This window comes from Ostrinia nubilalis, chromosome 7, assembly GCF_963855985.1.
Source record: "Ostrinia nubilalis chromosome 7, ilOstNubi1.1, whole genome shotgun sequence".
In the NCBI taxonomy this organism is placed as follows: Eukaryota; Metazoa; Arthropoda; class Insecta; order Lepidoptera; family Crambidae; genus Ostrinia; species Ostrinia nubilalis.
The window spans coordinates 15,706,473-15,729,532 of NC_087094.1; the positions used below are offsets into that span (position 1 = coordinate 15,706,473).

The 23,060-nt window shown below is 38.9% G+C and overlaps 2 protein-coding genes across 2 annotated transcripts; one reads left to right on the forward strand and one right to left on the reverse strand.

Annotated features, from left to right (window-relative positions):
- LOC135073395 (juvenile hormone esterase-like) lies at window positions 1-4,465 on the forward strand. The gene is made up of 3 exons (XM_063967572.1): window positions 1-497; window positions 667-1,892; window positions 3,602-4,465. The coding sequence occupies exons 1-3, from the start codon at window positions 276-278 to the stop codon at window positions 3,813-3,815; spliced, it is 1,662 nt and encodes a 553-aa protein (XP_063823642.1). The 5' UTR covers window positions 1-275; the 3' UTR covers window positions 3,816-4,465.
- A 2,766-nt stretch (window positions 4,466-7,231) lies between these two features.
- On the reverse strand, window positions 7,232-20,689 carry LOC135073402 (MORN repeat-containing protein 4 homolog). Its single transcript, XM_063967582.1, has 4 exons — window positions 20,614-20,689; window positions 19,673-19,868; window positions 18,148-18,257; window positions 7,232-7,497 (listed from the first exon to the last, which is right to left on the reverse strand). Exons 1-4 carry the CDS (start codon window positions 20,621-20,623, stop codon window positions 7,343-7,345), a joined length of 471 nt encoding a protein of 156 aa, XP_063823652.1. The 5' UTR covers window positions 20,624-20,689; the 3' UTR covers window positions 7,232-7,342.
- Between the last annotated feature and the right edge of the window lie 2,371 nt (window positions 20,690-23,060).

Genomic DNA, 23,060 nt, shown 5'->3' on the forward strand with positions numbered 1-23,060 from the left:
ATAGGTTGCATAACTAGTAGGTTTCCTTAAACATTTCAATTTTAACACATAATTCCTTAGAACGACGGGTTTTTTCATTCACTTAACTCATTCACTGAACCTTAGGACTGCAAATTTTGTCAGATCATTAAAATTTCAAGAGTCATTTTGCTGTCAACACGTGTGACTTTAGAACAGCAATTGTGTACCGCATGTAGAAGAAAGAAACTATCTAACAGTTGTTTTCTTTCTTTGATCGAGTGGTAGAGATTAAAGATTAAAAACTAATTTCTACGATGGATAAAAAGTGGCGATGGGGTTTGCTCGGACTAGTCGTTGTGGCTGTATTATTGACAATTTTCTTAGTGATATTTCTTACGTCATCGACATCACCAGAAGCGATATTAATAGTGGACGCGCCAGTGGGATCAATCTCGGGGATTAGGGCCATGGATGGAGACTACAATATGTTCTTGGGCATCCCATATGCTCAAGTAAACTTGAGCAATCCTTTCGGGGTAAGTTTACGAGGATCAGTATTTGCTTTCTTTCATCTAATATTCTTTCATTTATAAAATCTATTGATGGAACTGCCACCAGATTCCAAGGGTTTACTCTTTATCAAACTACGTTTGCCAATTTAAATAGTTACAAGAAAGATACATTTTAGTATTTTTTGTTTTATAGGCGTCTACTCCTTACCCAAAATTTGACACCGTCTTTGTCGCCGACGATAATTCGAAGATTTGTGCGCAGCGAAATTACGACTATGGAGTGTTAGATTGCCTACACCTCAGCATCTCAGTGCCAGACGCAACAAGAAACAGCCTACTTCCTGTGATGGTTTGGATCCACGGCGGAGCATTCGTGTCAGGGACAAGCAATACGTTTGGGGCCAAATTTTTAGTTAAACAGGACGTAATAGTTGTTACTATCAACTACCGTTTAGGACCGTATGGGTTCATGTGTCTAGATATCCCCGAGGTGCCCGGCAATCAAGGACTAAAAGACCAAGTCTTAGCTCTGAGATGGATCAAGGATAACATCGAAGCATTTGGGGGAGATGTCAACAAGGTCACTCTATTTGGCTTGAGTGCTGGAGCACATTCAATTGATTTCCACATTCTCTCTGATACTGAGATACTTTACAATAACGCCATTCTCCAAAGCGGTAGTTCTTTGGCTTCTACTGTATTTACCAATCACCCCAAAAGAGCTCCAATAGATATTGCAGCACAGCTTGGGTTTGTTACTGATTCTATGCTTGAAGCAATATCTTATTTGTCAACTGTGGATCCAAATCAAGTTATATACATATCTAATGCACTGAATTTTCATTATAAGCCATGTACAGAAATGTACTTTAAAAATGTCGAACCATTTTTGACAAGACCTTGGGTTACCGCAGATACACCTAAAGTGGAAGGAATCCCTATTCTTATAGGATTCAGTGATCAAGAAATGCTCTTGCGGTATGCTAATAATTTTAATTTTGACAACTACAATGCTATTAATGATAGGCTTTCAGAGACATTTAATTTTGATGACGTGAAAATGGCTGAAATGGAAGCAAATATACGGAACTTTTATTTTGGAGATAAAGACATAACTGTTGACCTACTTTGGGAAGCGATAGAATTCGATTCAGATTACACGTATGTTTATCCCATTCATAGAACCATAAATAAGTACTTAGCAAGCGAATCTCAGAGTATATTTTTATATGTTTTCGCTTATTATGGCGAAAGGAATTTACAAAAAAAGAAAAGTAATGTCACTATAGGAACGGCTGCTCATGGTGATGAGTGGCCGTATTTATTCGACTCCAAAGACTTAAATGAAGAACCAACAGTAGAAGATCAATTGATAATAGACCGAATGACAACTATGTGGACTAATTTTGCAAAATACAGGTATGTAAACACTTATTTAATTATTTTTTCAATTATCTACATTTCTACTTTAAATAAGATTTGAATTTAGAATCCAATACTCGTACCTACATTGAAATCGGAAATAATTCCTACAAAAGATTTTATTATTTTAATGGCATCATTTGTTGCCCATTAAGACTATCCTAGGTTTTCGACTTCGACGGAGTTGTGCTTAAGTGGTGGGGCCCCCCGAAAGGGGCGTTTTTTCGGTTTTACCGTTATACCGCGTAAAGGACTTACCCTATCGAAAAGTGGTCTTAATGACGGTTGAAGGGTATTTAATCCTGTAGTGAATATGACCAAATTCATAAGGTTTGGACAAACCATTCTCGCGCTAATGTTCGGCAAAGTAGAACATAAAATATACGTATAATTAATGACCCTCTCCACGTCCAATAGCTTGCTACCCGCAGGCTTCCATGTCTTGAAAAGGGCTGCCTCAACCAGTGTAACCCTGTCAAGGCTTACGAGCTGGATGCACCTATCCTTGTTCGTCCAAGCGATGGAGATGGCCCAATGGAGAGGGTAATTAATTATACGTATTATGTTCTACTTTGCCGAACATTCGCACGAGAACGGTTTGTCCAAAACACATGAATTTAAATTATTAAATGGATTAAATGCCCTTTAACCGTCATGAAGACCAGTTTTCGATACGGTAAGTCCTTTACGCGGTATAACCAAAAAACCGAAAAAACGCCCATTTCTGGGGCCTCCACCACTTAAGCACAACCCCGTCGAAGTTGAAAACCTAGGAGAGTCTTAATGGGCAACCAATGAATCCATTAAAGCAATAAAATCATTTGTAGGAATTATTTCCGATTTGATGAATTTTGTGTTTAATTCTACTGGCCTATACATATAGCGTAATAATTATATTGAAATGTTAAACAGAAAGTGTAAATAATCGATTTATCTAGATAAGATTATCAAAACAAGTACAGTTAAGTCCTCAAATGTAAATTTCGTAATCAGTAAATATTTTATTATAATAGATTCAGAAATGCCACACAAAAAAAACAATAAGATAGGTACAGAAATAAATACACCTAGTAAGTAAATTACCTGCTATCCTGCAAACCTATTTGCCGAATAAATTATGATATGATTTTTTATAATAAATGAGCTTCATTTTGGTACATATCCGATGTAATATACAAATTATACGATAGGATGAGCGTGTTTTTACTCTTGACTCAATTCCTTGCGGCTTTATGAATTCGGAGAATGGCGTAAAAAGGGAGAAAATTACAAAACATAAACGAAAACATTTGGAACAAATATCGCATTTCTCAACCATATTATGATGATATTCCACAAAAGTGGAAACCTATACAATAACGTCTTGTGGTTCCACCATATTAACAAGTAATTTAAAATCTAATTAAGGCATTCATTTTCCGACCAAATAGACCATGTATGTAGAACTACAAACCCTTATAAATATGTTAACGTATTTATAAATAAGACGCTCATAAAAACGTTTTTTTCACCTAGTTACCTATGTAAGAGTCGCTTAAAATAAATAAAATAAATAAATTCGGTTATTTTACACTGCGCCCATCGCACACATTTCAATATAATTGACAAACTAAGGTAACTAAATACCTTGGGTACCAGACGGACATAAACGCACTGCAGTGTACTGTAGAAGAAAAATTATCCACTTATTCATTTTTTCGTTACAGTGACCCAACTCCAGAGACATCAAGCTTGCTGCCCATCAGGTGGCCTTCGATCACCGCTGACTCATACAACTACATGACGATCGACTCCGAAATGACGGTCGGACGGCGACCCAACCACGGCAGGATAACTTTCTGGGACCTATTTTATAAGTTCAACGCGGAATATGAAAAAGGATATTATGAGAACTCATCATCATCATCATCTCAGCCATAGGACGTCCACTGCTGAACATAGGCCTCCCCCAATGCTTGTTACCCGGTTGGTAACGGCTTGCGTCCAGCGCTTTTCTGCTACCTTTATGATGTCGTCGGTCCACGTTATGAGAACTAGTGATTTAAAATTATTGGAAGTGTTATGTACAGTCACGGAATGAAAAGGTTCGTCAGTTTTCAAATTGATTTCTTCAACGAATCACGAGCACATATTACCTTTTGAAACTATGTTACAGAATTATCTCGAGTTAGAGAAAATAATCTTTAACTGTTCGTCAGTAAAGTTCAAAATTATTCAAATCAAAGTTGTTTGACGATTTAACTTGTCAAGAAGATTATTATGATTGATAAACTAAAACCTTCTTATTGGTTCAACCTGCCATTATCTATTAAATAAATAAAAAACTACATTTTGTAACATTGCACTGATGGGATAGAAAAATAAACAAGCAAAACCTTATTCGTTAGCAAACGTCATATTTATTTAAATGTTAGCAGCACTGTTTCTTGCACGGTTATGTTGGCAGCTTTGACGCTTACAGTACCTAGTGCAAGCGAAAACCGACACTAAGGTGACGAACCTTTTCATTCCGCGACTGTACCTTTTCTTGGCTTAAATCTCTGTAACAATAAAATTTATGTCTAGGCTTATTTTATTTATTTATTACGTAAACAACAAAAAACGACAAAATTTCGCGAGAGTTGATTAATGTTTGAAACACAAAAGTTATTGAAGATTTTGATGTAAGGAATTTATGCAGTACTACTCGTATTATGCAGGGCGTAGGTGGGTATTTCTTATGAAATCTCAAAATTTGAGATTTTATTTAATTTTTTTTTTTTTACATAAACTTAGATATTTTTTGCAGAGATCAGAAAAGTTACTTTTAGAGATCTGTCCAGGGGTATTGGTCTTCCATATTTTTTTATATTACCTATAAAAAATGAGGTTTTAAAAAATTAATAAATGAGGGAATGATTAACGGAGTGAGGGAATGATTTATTATTATATTATAGTAAAAAACAACATGTACAAATGGCATATTGGCATGCTTTAAGCATTGACAAGTATTTCGGGTATTCACTAGTCTAAGTTTTTACTTGAACTTTCGCTTTTTTCTTTAAATATTTTAATCTTTCTTTTTCCCGCAGTTTTTTCAAAGATTCAGTATTATTTTTCATTTTTCTCGCCTTTTTCTATCGTACTCTTTCTTTTTTATTTATTTTTTTGCATCACTCAACATCTTTTGTCGTGCTATTTTGCTTCCACATACATGCACCTCTTTTAAATTAAATAGGTACAATGAAATACAAGTTACATGAAATAAATAAGCCTAGGCACAGACCATCGATTTTTCGTCGGCCGATAGTTTAGTCGGGCAGTTAATCAGTATGGGCATGTATGGAAGTTCGCACATTACGCCGATTTGATTTGGCCGACTAAATAGTTGAATACGATTCCCAACTGCCTTCCAACTAAAGTATCGTCCAACTATCGGTCGATAGCTTGATCAGACGGCGCTCCTCTACGCGCGCGCAGACTGGCCGATTTTTCGTCGTCCAACTCGGCTGATAGCTTCAGTTTGCTCCTCGTTTTTGGCGGGAAAGGTTATTATTACTAATTAATTGATTTAACTAGTTATTACTCTCGATTTCACTTTTTCATGATCATTTCCCTTTCATCATCATCATTTCAGCCACAGGACGTCCACTGCTGAACATAATCCAATGACTTCCAAATCGCACGGTTGGTCCCGGCCTGCATCCAGTGCCTTCCTGCTACCTTTATCAGGTCGTCGGTCCACCTTATGGGTGGACGTCCCACGCTGCGTTTTCCGGTACGCGGCCTCCATTCCAGAACCTTGTTGCCTCATGCCGTCAGTTCTGCGTACTATGTGCCCTGCCCACTGCCACTTCAGCTTGCTAATCCGTCGGGCTATGTCAGCGACTTTAGTTCGTTTACGGATCTCCTCATTTCTGTTTCGATCTCGTAAAGAAACACCGAGCATAGCCCTCTCCATAGTACGCTGTGCAACTTTGAGCTTCTGTATAGGGTCTATAGTGAGAGGCCACGTTTCCGAGTCATCACAGGATGAACACGGACAAAACGAAGCTTATGTCGAACGTCCATGTTGCGCTCGATTCTTGAGATTGTTGACAAGTATGTCTACCTCGGACAAACGATTCAGCTAGGTAGGTCCAATTTCGAGAAGAAGGAGGTCAATTTCCTTTTCATGATGTATAAATTTGAGATGATTTTTATTAAACTTTTATCTTTTATGTAACAATCTGAATTTCGAGCAGTTGAAGCCGCAGGCATGAGTTAATTTGGTATAGAAAAAATTATAATATTTCTGGGAAACATTCTACGCGACTGATCTCTTCAACAGCTCTCTATCGAATGAAGCAATCGGCCCGATTTTAAATCGGCGGTCTGCGCACCCACGCCCGATTCAACTGTTTAGTTGAATCAGTGTGAGCACTGAGAGTCCAACCCGACTAAACTATCGGCCGACTAAAAATCAACGGTGTCTAAACAATCTAAAAAACCGCAGATTACTGGATAAATCATTCCCTCACACGACCGTCATTCCCTCACTGCACTTAGAAGTGAGGGAATGACTGTGAGGGAATGACGAATTTTAACTTAAGCTACAAAAACACCGACACATAAGCTCAATTTGCTTGTTACATTTTTAATATGTATTTTACTCCCAAAAACGCATAAAACCAACAAATTTTAATGATAAATATTAAAATGCTTAATACATTAATGTAACGTGAGGTAATGATCGTCATAAATTTAACTTTTAACAATTTTACGCAAAATATTTTTTTACACGAACTAACCTACTGTTGAGAAGAAATTGCCATCTTGAATCATTTGAGAGTGTATCCAGGTACTAAAAACTTAAAGTTGCGTTCCTAAATATCGTTTGACACATTCAGAAATCGAATATTCGTAATAGGATGAGGGAATGATTTTATTTGGCGGGACACATTTAAAATCGAATCATTGTTTTTATAAATTTGTTGTTGTAAGATGAAAGCTTTTATGGACAATAAAAAACATCTTTCTTACATATTTGCATAATTTTATTATTAAAAATATTGATATATTTCAAGTTAATAGGCATTTTAGTAATAATTTTGTACTAAGGGACAAGGTGAGGGAATGATTTTCACGGTAATAAAGTAGCCATATCTTTTTTTTCTTTAGAGGTAATACGTTTTCTTTTTATGCAATAGTGGTATAGACAGCGTACACTCAAATAAAAAAAAGACTTATGTAATTTAATGCATGTGACTCGGCACTAATGGCTCGGGAATCAAATTTCGCAATTTGATGAGAAATACCCAGGTACAGTTGTGGTGTAATAGTGGTACAACCATAAGGTATCAATACAAAAATAACTAAATCAGACAAGAATGTATTAAGGTTATATTTTAGATCTCATTTTAGATCAGCTTTCGAACCAAACACAGCCATTAATTATAAAATAAAACTGCCTTTATTGACTCCATGAATTACATTTGCTGACACTGCGCGCGCGCCATATAGGCCACCTTCTGGGCTCGCTGCACCACCTCTTGGCAACGCTTGCGTCGCACCAACCTGCAGTCCTGGAAGAAGCCCTCGTTGCGAGGGAAACCGTTGCTGCCATCGCTGAAGGTCACCAGACCTGATGATGAAATAATCAATACTAATCTATGTATACTCATACTTAATGATATAAGACTGAAAAAGTTTGTTTGAACGCGCTAATATCAAGTACTACTGGACCGACTTCAAAAATTGTTTCATCGTTGGATATGTACGTGATCCCTAAGTGCTACGAGTATAAGGTATAAATGTACCACGGGCGAAGCCCGGGCGGACCGCTAGTCTATACTAATATTATAAATGCGTAAGTAACTCTGTCTGTCTGTCTTGCTTTCACGCCTAAGCCACTGAACCGATTTTGATGAAATTTGGCATATAGTTTCAGTCCCGGGAAAGGATATAGGATAGTTTTTATCCCAGTTTTTGAAACAGGGACGCGCGCTATTTAGTTTTCTGTGATAGACAAAATTCGATCCCACCAAAAACATTTCCATGTGAAATATTGTTTAAGCGAGACCATAATGGCTCGCACTATTAAGAAGTTTTCAGATCTTATGTAGAGCAAGCTTCTAACTCTACACGCACTAGCTCTATAAGGCCTAACTTCAAAAACTCTACTTCTTCGTCGCTACACTCATGGCAGAGTGGTTGTGATCGTCACAAGAACTCAACTCCTTAGTCAAAATATGTGACTTCGGTTCTAAAAAAGTAGGTACGTAGTGCCTTTGAGCTTCGCTTGGCACGTCTTGGTGGGGGTCACGTCCCCAGATAGTCTTAAATTCTTCTGATTACCTTAATACGTTGCGGATTTCAAGTCAGTAGGCTATCCCCCGGGATTAATAGACCGGTTACTGTTCATTAAAATCTAAGCCAAGGCAAACGCTTGTTAATTTAGACATAGGACGGTGTTAAGTGACAGGTTCGCTAACTATCTAACCGAGAACTCAGAATATAATTATTTAGGTATTAAACCTGTAACTACATAGAAATAATTCAGTTGAATACTCAATAGATAAATTACGGAAAACTCGTAAATGTTTTTTGACATGTTTGAATGAATAGTCTGATGATATAGATAAGGCTTGCAAAGAATTAAATCATCAATAAATCAAACAATCGACCGATTCATAATTTGAAAATCGATCAAAATTACTAACAAGAGACCAACAATCAAATTTCAAATCAAGACTCATTTAATTTCCATTTTCCTTAAAATATTCATCTCATTTTCACAGACAATATTCATCATTATGGAATTTCCATGTAAGCAAAAACAAAGGGAAATAGTGGAGCCATGTCAACATTGCTTTTAGGTCACGCGCTGTCAGCATTTCGTTTTATTTGAATTTTGTAATTAACTGTCAGAAAAACAAAACCTATATTTTTTTAATTGGACGAGATGTAGATGTGCGCCGTGTGCACTTAAGAAATTGTTGACACTTACTCAAATCGTTCATTTAAAATTACTGCCAAACGTTGCCTTTGGGCAACGCGGGGTCTTTGGAATGGTATACCCTAACCCTTTATTTAAATTTTTAACTGTGTACGGGTTACCGCACATATGTTAATGTCAACGACATACCTAATCTAGGTCACTTAGAAATAGCAATTATGCACACTTTTATACGTCACGTACGTTCGTACTTCTGCTATTCTATCATTTTATAAATAATTGTGTTATGTGAAATAAATCAGTGTTATTACGACTATCATTGGGTTTGGTTTCGTACACTAACTATCCCATACAAATCGTCGGCACTCATCCTGTAACTGTAAGACGCTACAGTTTCTTTGGTCCTTCGAGCCGGATGGTTGTACCGTAAAAACTGACACATTCTCCATACTTGGACACAACAACTACTTGAGCCACGTTCAAGTCCAGAGGGACCTACCACTATTGTCAGAGTATACGCTTGCGTCCAGAAGGAGGTCAGTGTTATTACGACTATCATTGGGTTTGGTTTCGTACACTAACTATCCCATACAAATCGTCGGCACTCATCCTGTAACTGTAAGACGCTACAGTTTCTTTGGTCCTTCGAGAAACAACTCAACAACGTGATCCTCATCTCTCGTCGACGCTCGGGGGATGCTGTGATCTACATCAACAAACAACTATTGAGGTTCCATCGACGCTTGGGACTTCTATCCTTACAACAGTGGCCCTACGCTAAAGGTACTTTGTGTTTTTTGTGGATTTTTTACGACTGCGAATCGGTTGACTGGCCTCCCGGAAGAGGGAATCCCCGGTTTAATTGAGAAGGCGCATAAGGTCGTACTTAGTTCACTAGGACATAAGGTATCCCGGACCACTGCATCAAACTTTCACGTCGACTTGCGAGAAAGTATCATCAATCAAACAAACCAGTGTGTGAAAAATCTTCATCTTCGGAAGTGTCACCACATGATCAACCACAAAACATGGAGAGTCTACTTCAGCGCCAACACGACATTGTTGAAGCGATCAAGAAGGTAGAACGCAACTTTAACAAGGATTCCGCTATCAGGAAGACTCGTAAGTACTTGGATGAACGACTCGATACCCTTGACAAGCTATGGGCCGAGTTTCAAGGCAATGACCACAAGTTATCGAGTTATGAAAACGATAAGGATCCTTACTTCGTGGAAGATCAATACCGACAAGCAAGAACATACTTCGATTCTGTGCGTAACAAGATATCGTCGTTTCCTCCTGCAAGTGAAACCGCTGCATCAATTTCTCCCGCTCCAGCAACGCTGCCTAAGTTCGTGCAACCTGAAACGGTTACATTGCCGACACCACCTAAGCTACAGCCAAGACTCACGATGCCGTCTACGTCGACAGCGCTGACGACATCTTCAGATCAGGGTCAGGCCGCCGAACTTTTATCTCTACAACAAACGAACTTCAGAGCTTTTCACCGACAAGTAAGAAGCCTGCGAATTGACGAGATACGTGACAAATGGGAATTGGAAGACGAGTTACGCAACATTCAAACACGTTGGAGTGCAATCGACGCTTTGCACCTCCAAATCGACAACATTCTACAAGGTTCAAATACACAGTACGACGACGAGTTTTATGCCTACGAAGAATCATACAAAGGCATTAAAAAGGCTCTGAACCTAAAACTTGCATCAACTGTGCACCTTCAACAGTCGACACCACAAATCGACATACCAACCTTTACTGGCAAATATACCCAATGGCCTACATTCTACGACATGTACGTGGAAAGTATTCATAACAACAACCTCCTTACCAACACGCAAAAGATGCAACATTTGAAAGGTAAACTGCGTGGAGATGCTGAGCGACTGATTCAACATCTACACATCTCAGCTGATAACTATGAGACGGCATGGGAACTGCTAACTCACAGATACAACAACCCTCAACTGTTGTTCACAAAACAGATTGAAATCTTCATCAATCAACCCGCCGCTCACAAACAGTCGGCATTTGAGATCAGACGTCTGTATGACACATCCATGGAATGCATTCATGCCATACAGAACCTAGGTATCGACACAAGTACCTGGGACCCGCTACTTGTTCATCTAATTGCAAAGAAGTTGGACACTGAGACATACAGTGATTACAAGGAGGCACGCAAATCGCCACGTGACTTACCATCACTCTCTGAACTTATGAATTTCCTAGAAAGCAAGTTCAACGCGCTTGAGCCAATAAGCACGACTGAGAGACAAACATCATCATCTAACAAGAATTATCAGCAAAAGATGATAACGAACAAGAAATTTCATAAACCTCAATCTCAAAATGGTGGCGGTCATCACTATAAGAAATTTGAAAACAGAGAATTTCAAGCTATTGCGACATGTTCGACAAACTGTCCTATATGCAACAACAACCACTACCTATACAGATGCAGCAAGTTCATGAAATTGTCGCCTGACGAGAGGTTATTGACCGTCCTAAAACTCGAATTTTGTCAGAACTGTCTATACGCACACGAAGACAGCCAATGCACGTCACCAAAAAGATGCAAAGTTTGTAAAAAACCTCACAATACTGCATTACATGAAGCATACGCGAACGTGAACCTTGCGCAACAGTCATCGAACAGGCCGGCCGAGTCAACTAGGTCATCGCCCGTGCCTACAACTCCAATTACGAACAAACTTCAAATTTCAACACATCAAGATAATAAACAACATATTGTCAATCACGTAGCAACGAATGATGAAGAGATTCTACTCACGACGATATCAATTAAGGTCAAAACTGCTGATGGTACATACGTCACCCTGAGAGCTCTCTTGGATCAAGGCTCTCAGATATCACTCATTTCCGAAAACGCTGCTCAGATGCTGGGCTTGCCTCGACAACGGTATCACGCATCGGTATCTGGCATCGGGAATGGATCTAAACAAGGCAAGGGAGTCGTCACACTCACCTGCCAATCAATATATGAAGACTATGAGCTTACGACACAAGCATTAGTCATTAAGCATGTCATCAACAATCTGCCCAACGTGTCCTTCAATAAACAGTCATGGCCTCATCTACAACATATACAATTGGCTGATCCGGAGTACAACATCTCCAGACCAATTGACCTCCTTCTGGACGCAAGCGTATACTCTGACATCATAATGAGCGGTCTAATCAAGGGCTCGAACATGACACCTATCGCTCAACAAACCAGGATGGGCTGGATACTCTCTGGCAACGTCAAAACATTTAATTGTCACGTTATAGTGAACAATTTGTCAGATATATCCCAATATTGGGAGCTGGAAGGAATCAGTGACTCAGCTACTGAATTGACACAACAAGAGCAATACTGTGAGCAAGTCTATAAGTCTACAACAAGACGCTTAAGCACAGGAAGATATGAAGTTGCGATTCCCATGAAGCCTGGATTCGAACAAGATCTAGGTCAATCCAAAAGTAAGGCGATCGCTCAGTTTCACAACATGGAGGGCAAGATGTCAAGAAACAAGGAATTCTGCGAAAGTTACAAACAATTTTTGAGAGAGTATGAACAACAAGGTCACATGTCTCTAGTTACAAAACACAATGAAAAACCATCGTGCTATCTCCCTCATCACGGTGTGTTGAAAACTGATTCGACTACAACTAAGCTTCGAACCGTCTTCAATGCATCCTCGAAAACATCAACCGGGCGCAGTCTCAACGATTTAATGGAGCGCGGTCCTAATCTACAAAAGGATCTACAGCATCTCATCTTGGTATGGCGTCAACACAAATACGTTATAACCGCTGATATCGAGAAGATGTTCCGCCAAATAAATATTCGTGAACCCGATCAACATTTACAACGCATTATATGGAGGAGCACACCGCTGGAACCACTAAAGGAGTATCAGCTTACAACTGTTACCTACGGGACAAAGGCAGCTCCTTACCTGGCAATGCGCACTCTAAAACAGCTGGCCTTGGACGACGCGCATAAGTTCCCCTTGGCTGCTGCTGCACTGATGTCGTCATTCTACATGGATGACCTACTTGAAGGCTGTGACGAAATATCTCAAGCAAAACAACTGCAACAAGAGATTATCGACATACTCAAGGGAGCTGGAATGAATATTCGCAAATGGTCCAGTAATACTCACGAACTCATTGAAGATTTGGCAGCAGAACAACTAGATGCGCCACTCGACTTCAAGAGCTCTGAGAACAGAAAAACCTTGGGCCTACGTTGGAACCCTACTTCGGACACCTTCTCATTCAAAAACATATTTCAACAAGAAACAACTGACAACACAATAACAAAGAGACAGTTGTTATCAGAGATCTCTAAGATCTTCGACCCGTTGGGATGGCTATCTCCATTAACGATACGTGCAAAGCTTTTATTTCAACGTACATGGTCTGAAGAATCAATAGAGTGGGATCAATGTCTACCTGAAGACATTAACAACAAATGGATACAACTGAAAAGTGAACTTCAACACATTGAAGATTTCAAAATCCCTAGATACCTAGGAGATAAAAACCAATATTCAGTACATGGCTTCTGCGACGCGTCAGAAAAAGCATACGCCTGCGCAGTATACGTCACTACTACAAATTCTAAGGGCGAAGTCACATCGACGCTTGTGACTGCAAAGACAAAATTGGCACCTTTGAAAAATAAGTTATCTCTGCCTAAACTGGAACTTTGCGGCGCGCTCTTACTATCACAGCTCATAAAGAAGGTAGTTGAAACATTACCACAGCAAGCTATAATACACGCATGGACCGATTCCATGGTGGTACTTGGTTGGCTCCATGGAGACATCAATAGATGGAAATTGTTCGTTGCCAACAGAGTTCGAACAATACTTACCGTCATCCCATCATCAGCTTGGCATCACGTCCGATCTGAAGATAATGCAGCAGATTGCGCTACAAGAGGACTGACATCGCTACAATTGTCAGAACAAGCCTTGTGGTGGCAGGGCCCCCATTGGTTGGTTACATTTGATCCGAACAGTATCAAAGATAACACATACCAACCACCTGCGTTAGAAACCAAGAAATCGAATGTGAACGTGGCCTTAACTCATAAAAACGATTTAGTTGTACAATTATTACATGAGTGCAGCTCGACACTACGCATGGCAACAACAATCGGCTGGCTATCACGTTTCACACAGTGGTTGCGCAATAAACAAATACCACGACAAAGTTACCTATCCACGACGGAAATGCAATGCGCCCTCAATTTGATTATAAAGACTGTTCAATCTATGGAATTTGAAAACGAGATTGAACAACTTCAGAATCAGAATAAAGTCAAGAGTTGCAGTAAATTGGCGAGCCTTAACCCTTACATCGACCCTCATGATGGATTGCTTCGGGTAGGCGGGAGATTAAACAACTCGTCACTTAGTCAATCATCAAAGCATCCGATAATATTGTCAAGTCACAGCAAATTTACCGAGCTTATTATACAACAGGCTCACACTGTCACGCTACACGGCGGACCAAGCTTAACACTATCTTACATACGAGACAAATATTGGATACTTAGTGGGCTTCGGACTGTAAAGAGAGAGCTACGCAAATGTGTTAAATGTCGGCGATTCAAGGAAGAGAAAAAGACGCAGATGATGGCGGACCTACCACAGCCCCGTGTCACACCCTCGCGCCCTTTCACACATACTGGAGTTGACTTCACCGGTCACTTTGACATCAGAGCCAACAAGGGGCGTGGTGTGCGAACACATAAAGGATACGTGGCGGTCTTCGTCTGCTTAGCAACAAAGGCCGTTCATTTGGAATTGGTGTCTGATCTTTCCACACCTGGGTTTCTGGCTGCATTTCGACGTTTTTGCGCTAGAAGATCAGTACCTAAACACATGTACAGTGATCAAGGAAGAAACTTTATTGGAGCGAATAAAGTATTGAAAAAGGAATACAAGGAGATACTGCAAACAATCGACATACAACTACTAAACAAGGCTACTGAGTACGAAATTCAGTGGCATTTCAACGCGCCAGCTTATCCTTCAGCTGGTGGCCTTTGGGAGGCCGCTGTTAAAAGTTTGAAACACCATCTACGACGAGTGATGGGAGAACAAAGGCTCACATACGAGGAGTTCATCACACTTCTTCATCAGATTGAGGCCTGTCTCAACTCGCGGCCCCTACTGGCTGTGAGTGAGAGCCAAGATGATGAGTATCTTTCACCGGGACACTTCCTAGTTGGTGGACCGCTAATAACACGTCCACAAACGGATCCCGAACAAGTGAACTTGACCACAAGATGGCAGATGGTCCAGGCAATGAATAAACAATTCTGGAAGAAATGGTCATCTGATTACCTACAACAACTTCAAGTTCGTTCTAAGTGGAGAACACCCTCAAAAAACATTGAAGTGGATGAAATCGTTCTAATCAAGGACGAAAACCTGCCGCCTGGCAAGTGGGCAATGGGCAGAGTAATCGAGGTACATCCGGGCAAGGACGGATACGTCCGTGTGGTATCCGTAAAAACTAAAAATGGGATTATGAAGAGACCTATTTTAAAATTAACAACCTTACCCGTGAAAGATGAATGTACACAAAAATCAACAAATGACGCTCAAACACCGACATGTGATGACGTCACAACCGCCGACGCGCACTCAAACCAACGACAAAGGCGTGCGACGAGAAAACTTACAGCTTCATTTATTACGATGGCGATGATGCTGTTCATGTCCTTCTTCATACCTGCACAGTGCTCATACAACATATCAACATTTGACGACCGACAAAATATTTATTTCGATAAGATGTACGAGATGAATCTTATTCGAGATGAATGGAAGTTAATCGTGTACTATAACATGAGTACCTACTGGTCAGCACTACATCACGTGGAGAGTTACGTCAATCACTTAGAAGAGTACCTACACACTGCCATGCTGCCAACTCAATACAAAAGCATCATATATCAATTAGAACACGAGTTAACGGAAATCGAACACTATAACCGCATACTCAAGGGTCAAGCTAACAGAAGACAAAAAAGAGGCTTGGTTGACGGTATAGGCTATATAGCTAACTCCTTATTTGGAGTACTGGATGAGCGCTTTGCGCAACAATATGAAAAAGACATAGAAAAAATCTCGCAAAACGAAAAGCACTTACAACTATTACTGAAAAATCAGACAAGTGTCATCGAATCCCAATACAATATTCTGCAGAGAAACGAAGCCATCATGAACAAGCAGTTTAGAATGGTACAGAAATACCTACAGAATGTAACGATGATAACAAATCGATGGCAAGCAGAAACTAACAACGAGCTACATGTCTTATCATCATCTATGTCAGCGATGATCATCATGAATAATCTTCGGAAAATGCAAGAGAATGTGATAAATACTGTCACTGACCTCGCACAAGGTCATATGGACGCACATTTACTGCCACCGGAACAATTAGAAGAGCAATTGAATATTATCTACAGCCACATACCTAACGACCTGACTTTACCTGCCAACAAACATGACTTTAAGGAGATTTACAAGCTAATGAAAATTAGTGGTGATATGGGCTCTTCATACTTAATAATCGAAGTCAAGATACCTCTGGTAAACAAGGAAGGCTTTGAGCTGGACAAAGTAATAAGTCTTCCTCAGCACTCCTATATTGTAGAATTTCAAACACCATACATCGCATTCAATCTGCAAAGAGATCTACTTCTCACTCTAACAGAAACAGATGTTCAAAGCTGTATCCACGCACAGACAAACAAATTACTGTGCTCTATAGATAAGCCAATATATGAATTAAAAATAACTCAGTCGATTTGTAACTTGAGTATTCATAACAAAACACTCTGCACTGCAAAGGAGGCGCCGTGTCACGAGCGATGGATCAAGTTACATAGCGATAACAGGTGGCTATACTCATGTTGTGGGAAATGCTCGGTACGCATATTTTGCACCGACAGTGGAATGACAATGAAGTCACTAACCGGGAACGGCCTTCTAGAAATCGGTCAAGGTTGTACCGTAAAAACTGACACATTCTCCATACTTGGACACAACAACTACTTGAGCCACGTTCAAGTCCAGAGGGACCTACCACTATTGTCAGAAACTTCGATCCTGAATTCCATATTGAATTCTTCAGGCATCGAGTTTACACCTGATTATCATGATGACGAGTGGCGTAGTATGGAGACTCAAATCCGAACCCTCAAAGAACAGGAGAATGCGCCACTCAGCATACACGACGTGCATCAGTACTCAGTTCTTTATACGATACTGGGCCTCATTATTGTCGCGGGGTGCATCTTCATGGTCATGCGATGGCGAAGAATCAAGGGAGCCCTCAACATGGAGACTTCGAGCACTCAAGCGAATTCAATTCCGATGACAGCAGTCGCCAGCGTCGATCAGGCAGCGGCCACACCACCGAGGACCCGACCACGATCTGTGCGACTGGACATCCCTTCTATTAACGTAGTTCAGTGATGAAATATTTAAGTTATTCAAACTTGTTATTTGTATTTGAAATTGTTTACATTTTTATTGTTAGTTATCATTATTGAACTCTTAATTTGTTACTTTATTTTACATTTATATAATTTTTGACTTTGTCCTTCTTTTAGAGTGGCAGGATGTACGGGTTACCGCACATATGTTAATGTCAACGACATACCTAATCTAGGTCACTTAGAAATAGCAATTATGCACACTTTTATACGTCACGTACGTTCGTACTTCTGCTATTCTATCATTTTATAAATAATTGTGTTATGTGAAATAAATCAGTGTTATTACGACTATCATTGGGTTTGGTTTCGTACACTAACTATCCCATACAAATCGTCGGCACTCATCCTGTAACTGTAAGACGCTACAAACTGATTTTAACAAAAGGAGTTTTTTTTTATTGTACAATAAGATAAGTCTATAAAATCTCTCAGGATTGTATCTTTACATGAATAGGCTAGTTTCCTAAAAAAATTTTTTTAGTCCGTCATGTTTAATATCAAAAAATATTGGACACATATATTTTTATTTGTCAATCTAACAAATAATTATATAGTTATGGTGCGTTGAAGTTCCGCACGACGTCACAACGTGCGGCACTTTTATGCAAGCATTGACGTCACGGGACTCTTCTTATGAACTTTGGTGCGCTTTATCTCTTTCTATTTTCATTAGTTTGAAAAAGTGAAAAATATGTGTAGAGTATTTTTTGATAAGTTAACTGACGGACTAATTAAAACTCTTGCTTTTTGACCCAGGAAACATCCCTATTAGAAATTATTACCTAAACCCCAAACTCTTCCCCCTCGGAACTCCCCCTCAAACTTCATGCCATCTGCTCGCCAGAAGACTCCGTGACCATGGAACCAGCCTTGCATGAACTCGCCTTCGTACCTGAAATCATGTAGAATGGAATAGAAGGTATTTCTGATCTGTATGCATATTGAGTCAGATAGTATAAAAAGTTCCACTATATCATAGCTGATGTTATAAGGAGCTCGTTCGTTTCAGCCAAATGAGGTCCACTGCTGGACAACGGCCTCCCCCAAAGATTTCCGTAGGAGAGATAATTATAAGGAGTAAATTAGTAAGCTTTTAGGCTACTTTTATTTAAAAAAAAGAAAAAGATTCTGTGAAAAAAGTTGAAACGCACAAAATCGTAAACCGAATCCGCGAAAGACCGAAATCTGTACAGAAAACAAATATATCTGAGTAAATAAAACGTATGATATTCATCTTAAAATTCCCTTCACAAACGTTCGCGGTATTTTGATATCCATACGAGTTGAGGGCTGCTAAGGGACTGCGCACATCATCGGGACGGCGCGCGGCAAGAGATTTTTAGGTGATAGGTACGTTTATAGTTTTAACGCTACGGTTAAAATTTCAATATAGGCTATCGTTTCGGTATTACTAAGCATGCTGTGCCTTGCTAAAAGCATTAACATTGCATTTTTAGATTTATTATTTTGTCACCTAAAATCCTTTACCGTGCCGTCCCGATGATGTCCATAAAAGTACCTGCCCGCCTACTCGGTTTGAGGATTGAATTTTCAAAAACCCGGAGGAAATGTTTTCTATCGCGTGGGTTGGTAAAGCTGATTGGCACTAATGTCAAATTTCATGATCCCCCAGAGGCTGTGCGCTTTGAGTAATTATTGTGTGCTAGCTAAACACTTTCGTTGCGGGTTACTGATAAAGCTTACATAGTTACTGACACAGTTATTTATAAGGCATAGTATTTGACATTCAAAGTTTACTGGCTACTCTTGTTCTTTTGCATCAACCACACCAACGCGTGCAGATCGCCATCGCCGGCGCGATCATAGGCCAACGACAGGTCGCGCGACCTGTGACAGTCCACGCAATACAAAGTATGTATATTCATTCAGCTTTATTACATCAGATAGAGTCGTCTATTATTTATAAGTGGTTTATAAAGCATATAATAATAGGTAGTTAGCGATATGAACGCGTTGGTGTGGTTGAAGCTTCAGAGAACTGTGAAATTTGATATACCTACTTATTTCAAAGCTTACTACTGTGAAACCAAAAATGTGCAGTATATCTGCCAGATAAGTTTCTAATCATGATCAAATACTCCACATCCAGGAACTGGTGAAACTGGATCTAAATATAAGTGCCTTAACATAATTAGCGTATAACCTTGATATACCGAATAGTGGAAATACCTATATATTGCGTATTGAGGTAAATAACTTAAACGGGAAGAAAATATTAGCATACTAAACGATTGGCTGAATTAAATATGTCTTTTAATTAATATCTTTCAATAATTTATTACTTACTTGGCGCCATCTGGAAAGGCCATGACACCCAGTCCAGAGCAAAGACCACCGATCATGGCGCCATCATACCGCGTCCCGTCGGGCAGCACCAAGTGTCCCATGCCATGCTTCTGTCCCTTCGAGTTCCACTCGCCGACGTATCGCGTACCGTCCTCATACTTGTAGGCGCCGGTCTTGACTACTCCTGGATCTATTACTGCAATTGAGTTGACACATCATTAAGGTCACTTCTAAGCGAGCTCGATTCATGTATCGCATTTAAACTGTGGCAAATGTTTTACTAAATAATGTTCAAAGATATAAATAAGTCTTGAGATGCAATTAAAAGGATCTAATAGACAAAGTACTAACATTGGTGACAGATTTAATTTAGCGTTTGGAGCGTAGTCAGTTTGGAATTTATTGTTACGAATGTAGGTACTCTAATAAGTTTACAATTCTTTCATTTTAATGAAAAAACTTTTGACCTACCTAGATCAAAAAGTCACAACAACTTCAAAACTTAAATAAAACTTTATTACTTTAACTAGCTTACCATAGATCTAGAAATATTCAACATTTATTCGTTTAACACATTAACAACGTTTTAACTTAATTTAACAAAATAAAGCTTTGGTAGTTCTATTTTGTCAAATCGCAGATTATTAAATCTGCCAACTTTTTGTAGTTAGTTTTGAACTACGATAATAAATGTTTTGTTTAAATCGGTATCAAAGTTATCATTTAATATTTTAAAAATTCTTAATTGCCAATCAAAGTAATCTCAGCTACAGACTATCTAAAAGTTGTAATGAAAATTTACATCATCTAGCTAGAGCTAGACAGACAAGATGAGAATTTAAAGGAAATATTTTTTTAAAATTCCATTTTGTTCACTCATGCTTCTATTGTTGTTATTTCTGGCGTATTTTGACGGGAAAATATGAAATTCAAACACTTACCGTCAACCATGTTGAGTGCGTGGTTCCGTTAGTACTGAACCAACACTGAAAGGGCTTCGGCCTCAGCTGATATAATTGAATTACAGGCCGATGTTTATTTTATACAAGTATGCTGACTCACGACTCAAGGCTACTAATCAAATCTTAGGGATCACACGCAAAAAATATTCTAGGATTAGTCTGATAATTATTTTTTTTTATTCTAGATTCTAGTTCAGTAAAAAACCGGCCAAGTGCGTGTCGGACTCACACACAAAGGGTTCCGTACCATTGATTTATGAAATTAATTGTTTTTTTTTTAATTTAAGTTATTTGTATGAAAGATTACGTGGTAATAAGCGGTTTACGATTTACGAGGTATTAAAAAAAAACTACTTACTAGATCTCGTTCAAAAAATTTTTCGTTGGTAGTTTTTATAGTAATGTACATCATATGTTTTTTTTAGATTTTTCATTTTCATATTTTAAAAGTTAGAGGGGGGGGGGACCTACTTTTTTCCACTTTGGAAGCGTCTGTCACGCAAACTATTAGGTTTAGAAAAAAAGTATTTTAGAAACCTCGATATCATTTTTGAAGACCTATCCATAGATACCCCACACGTATGTGTTTGAGGAAAAAAAAAAATTTGAGTTTCAGTTCTAAGTATGGGGAGCCCGCAATATTTATTATTATTTTTTTATTTTTGCATCAAAATTTTAATGCGGTTCACAGAATACATCTACTTACCAAGTTTCAACAGTATAGCTCTTATAGTTTCGGAAAAAAATGGCTGTGACATACGGACGGACAGACAGACATGACGCATCTACAAGGGTTCCGTTTTTTGCCATTTGGCTACGGAACCCTAAAAAGAATGTGTTTGCTTGAACCAAGATTTCTTTGAACAGTGCAGGTGCGAGTAAAGAAAACTTAAGAAAAGTTATATAATATTTAGTACCTAAAATATACCTTCTGAGAAAACAAGAAGCTTGCTTTCAGACCGTCTAGTCTGTAACAATGATTTATAGGTCTTGTTCCTAACTTTTGGGCTCTTTATACTATCATTGGATTTTAGAGGAAATTCGACACGTCTACTCGTAAGTTTTCAGTCTAAGTTTCCAGACCGGATTAGTCTGTTTTTTCGGAAGCAACGGCTTGCAGTCAACGAAGGAGTTAATAACAATATTTTTTTCCACCACAGTCACTTCAAAGATTCTACAACGGAAAATACAAATCGAAAAAAAAAATTGGCAAAACAAGGGTAATAATTTCCATGCGATAGAGAACATTTGTCCAGCAGTGGACGTCATTTGGCTGAAAAAATGAAGAAGAAGAAGAAGTAGAGAACATCTTAAAATGAAGAAAGATGTCAGTTTCACACTTTTATTAAGTCGGAATCTAGTTCGTATTCTGATAATGTAAATTTGACATTATTTGACGACTAAAATGTAGTACGAATGGTTTGCGATCGACGTTTTAGTAGCTTTATATTCTCACGAGAATAGCACGGATCTGACGTTTTTTTCTATTTAAAGATGATAGATTATATATAGGGGTGTAGTTTTGTATTCAATACGAATTCACACGTGAAAAAAGTTATAATGTTCTAAAAATACAGTTCCAGGCATCGACGTATTAACACAGATTAATATTAAGTACTACGTACAGAAGTTTTACTTCGCGAAGGTATTTAAAAAAATGTATGCTCAATGTCATTAACAATATGGTGTAATTTAGCCTGTCTCAAGAGTCAAGCACCATTTTGTTGACAAACGTCAGTGATCGGCACTGCGCCGAAGCTATAGGGCTGACTTCGGTAAAATGATGTGACGTGAGGTGCCAAACTGCGGAAAATGGCGGAGGAAATACATGATTTAGCATGAATTATCATGAATAATATTAACTACTTAATTACCTCTCAGTGTCTTGAGGCAACTTAAAAAAGTACATTCTGTGTTTTTATTATTATTTAGGCAGTTAAATACTGCACAGTATTTAGTAGGTACACCATTTTCTTCATTGTCTTCCATCATACACAAGAATACGCGTGCGTGAGTCAATTGTTCGCTCGTATGTGAGGCCTTGTCGAATAGTATCCTGTAGGTGGGCCATCGTGCGTGTTTTGTTTTCGATGTAAACTCGCGGAGATGAACAGGCCTGGTATTAGTCTCACATCGTTTCAGTCAAATGACGTCCACTGCTGGACAAAGGGCTCCAACGAGGATTTCCACAAAATTCGGTCCTGCCCGCATCCATTCAGTCTCTTAATATGTAGGTCTTAAAATATCTTCAACGCGTAAGTCTCAAAATTGTACATCTTACCAGTTAAACTGGAAAATTTACTAGACAGAGTTAATAACAAAATTGCCGCAACGTTTTTCTCGTTTCCACCGTTACTAAGAATCGTGATGAAAACCTGGCTAGTCTAGATTAAGCTAGACGGTGCATGAAACACGTTTAGCTGGAT

Coding starts and splice junctions, on each gene's coding strand:
- LOC135073395 (XM_063967572.1), top strand. CDS start 276: ATGGATAAAAAGTGGCGATGGGGTTTGCTCGGACTAGTCGTTGTGGCT. Junction 498..666: donor ACTTGAGCAATCCTTTCGGG/GTAAGTTTACGA, acceptor TTTGTTTTATAG/GCGTCTACTCCTTACCCAAA. Junction 1,893..3,601: donor ACTAATTTTGCAAAATACAG/GTATGTAAACAC, acceptor TTTTCGTTACAG/TGACCCAACTCCAGAGACAT.
- LOC135073402 (XM_063967582.1), bottom strand. Junction 18,258..19,672: donor GCCTTTCCAGATGGCGCCAA/GTAAGTAATAAA, acceptor ACATGATTTCAG/GTACGAAGGCGAGTTCATGC. Junction 7,498..18,147: donor GGGAAGAGTTTGGGGTTTAG/GTAATAATTTCT, acceptor TTTCATCATCAG/GTCTGGTGACCTTCAGCGAT.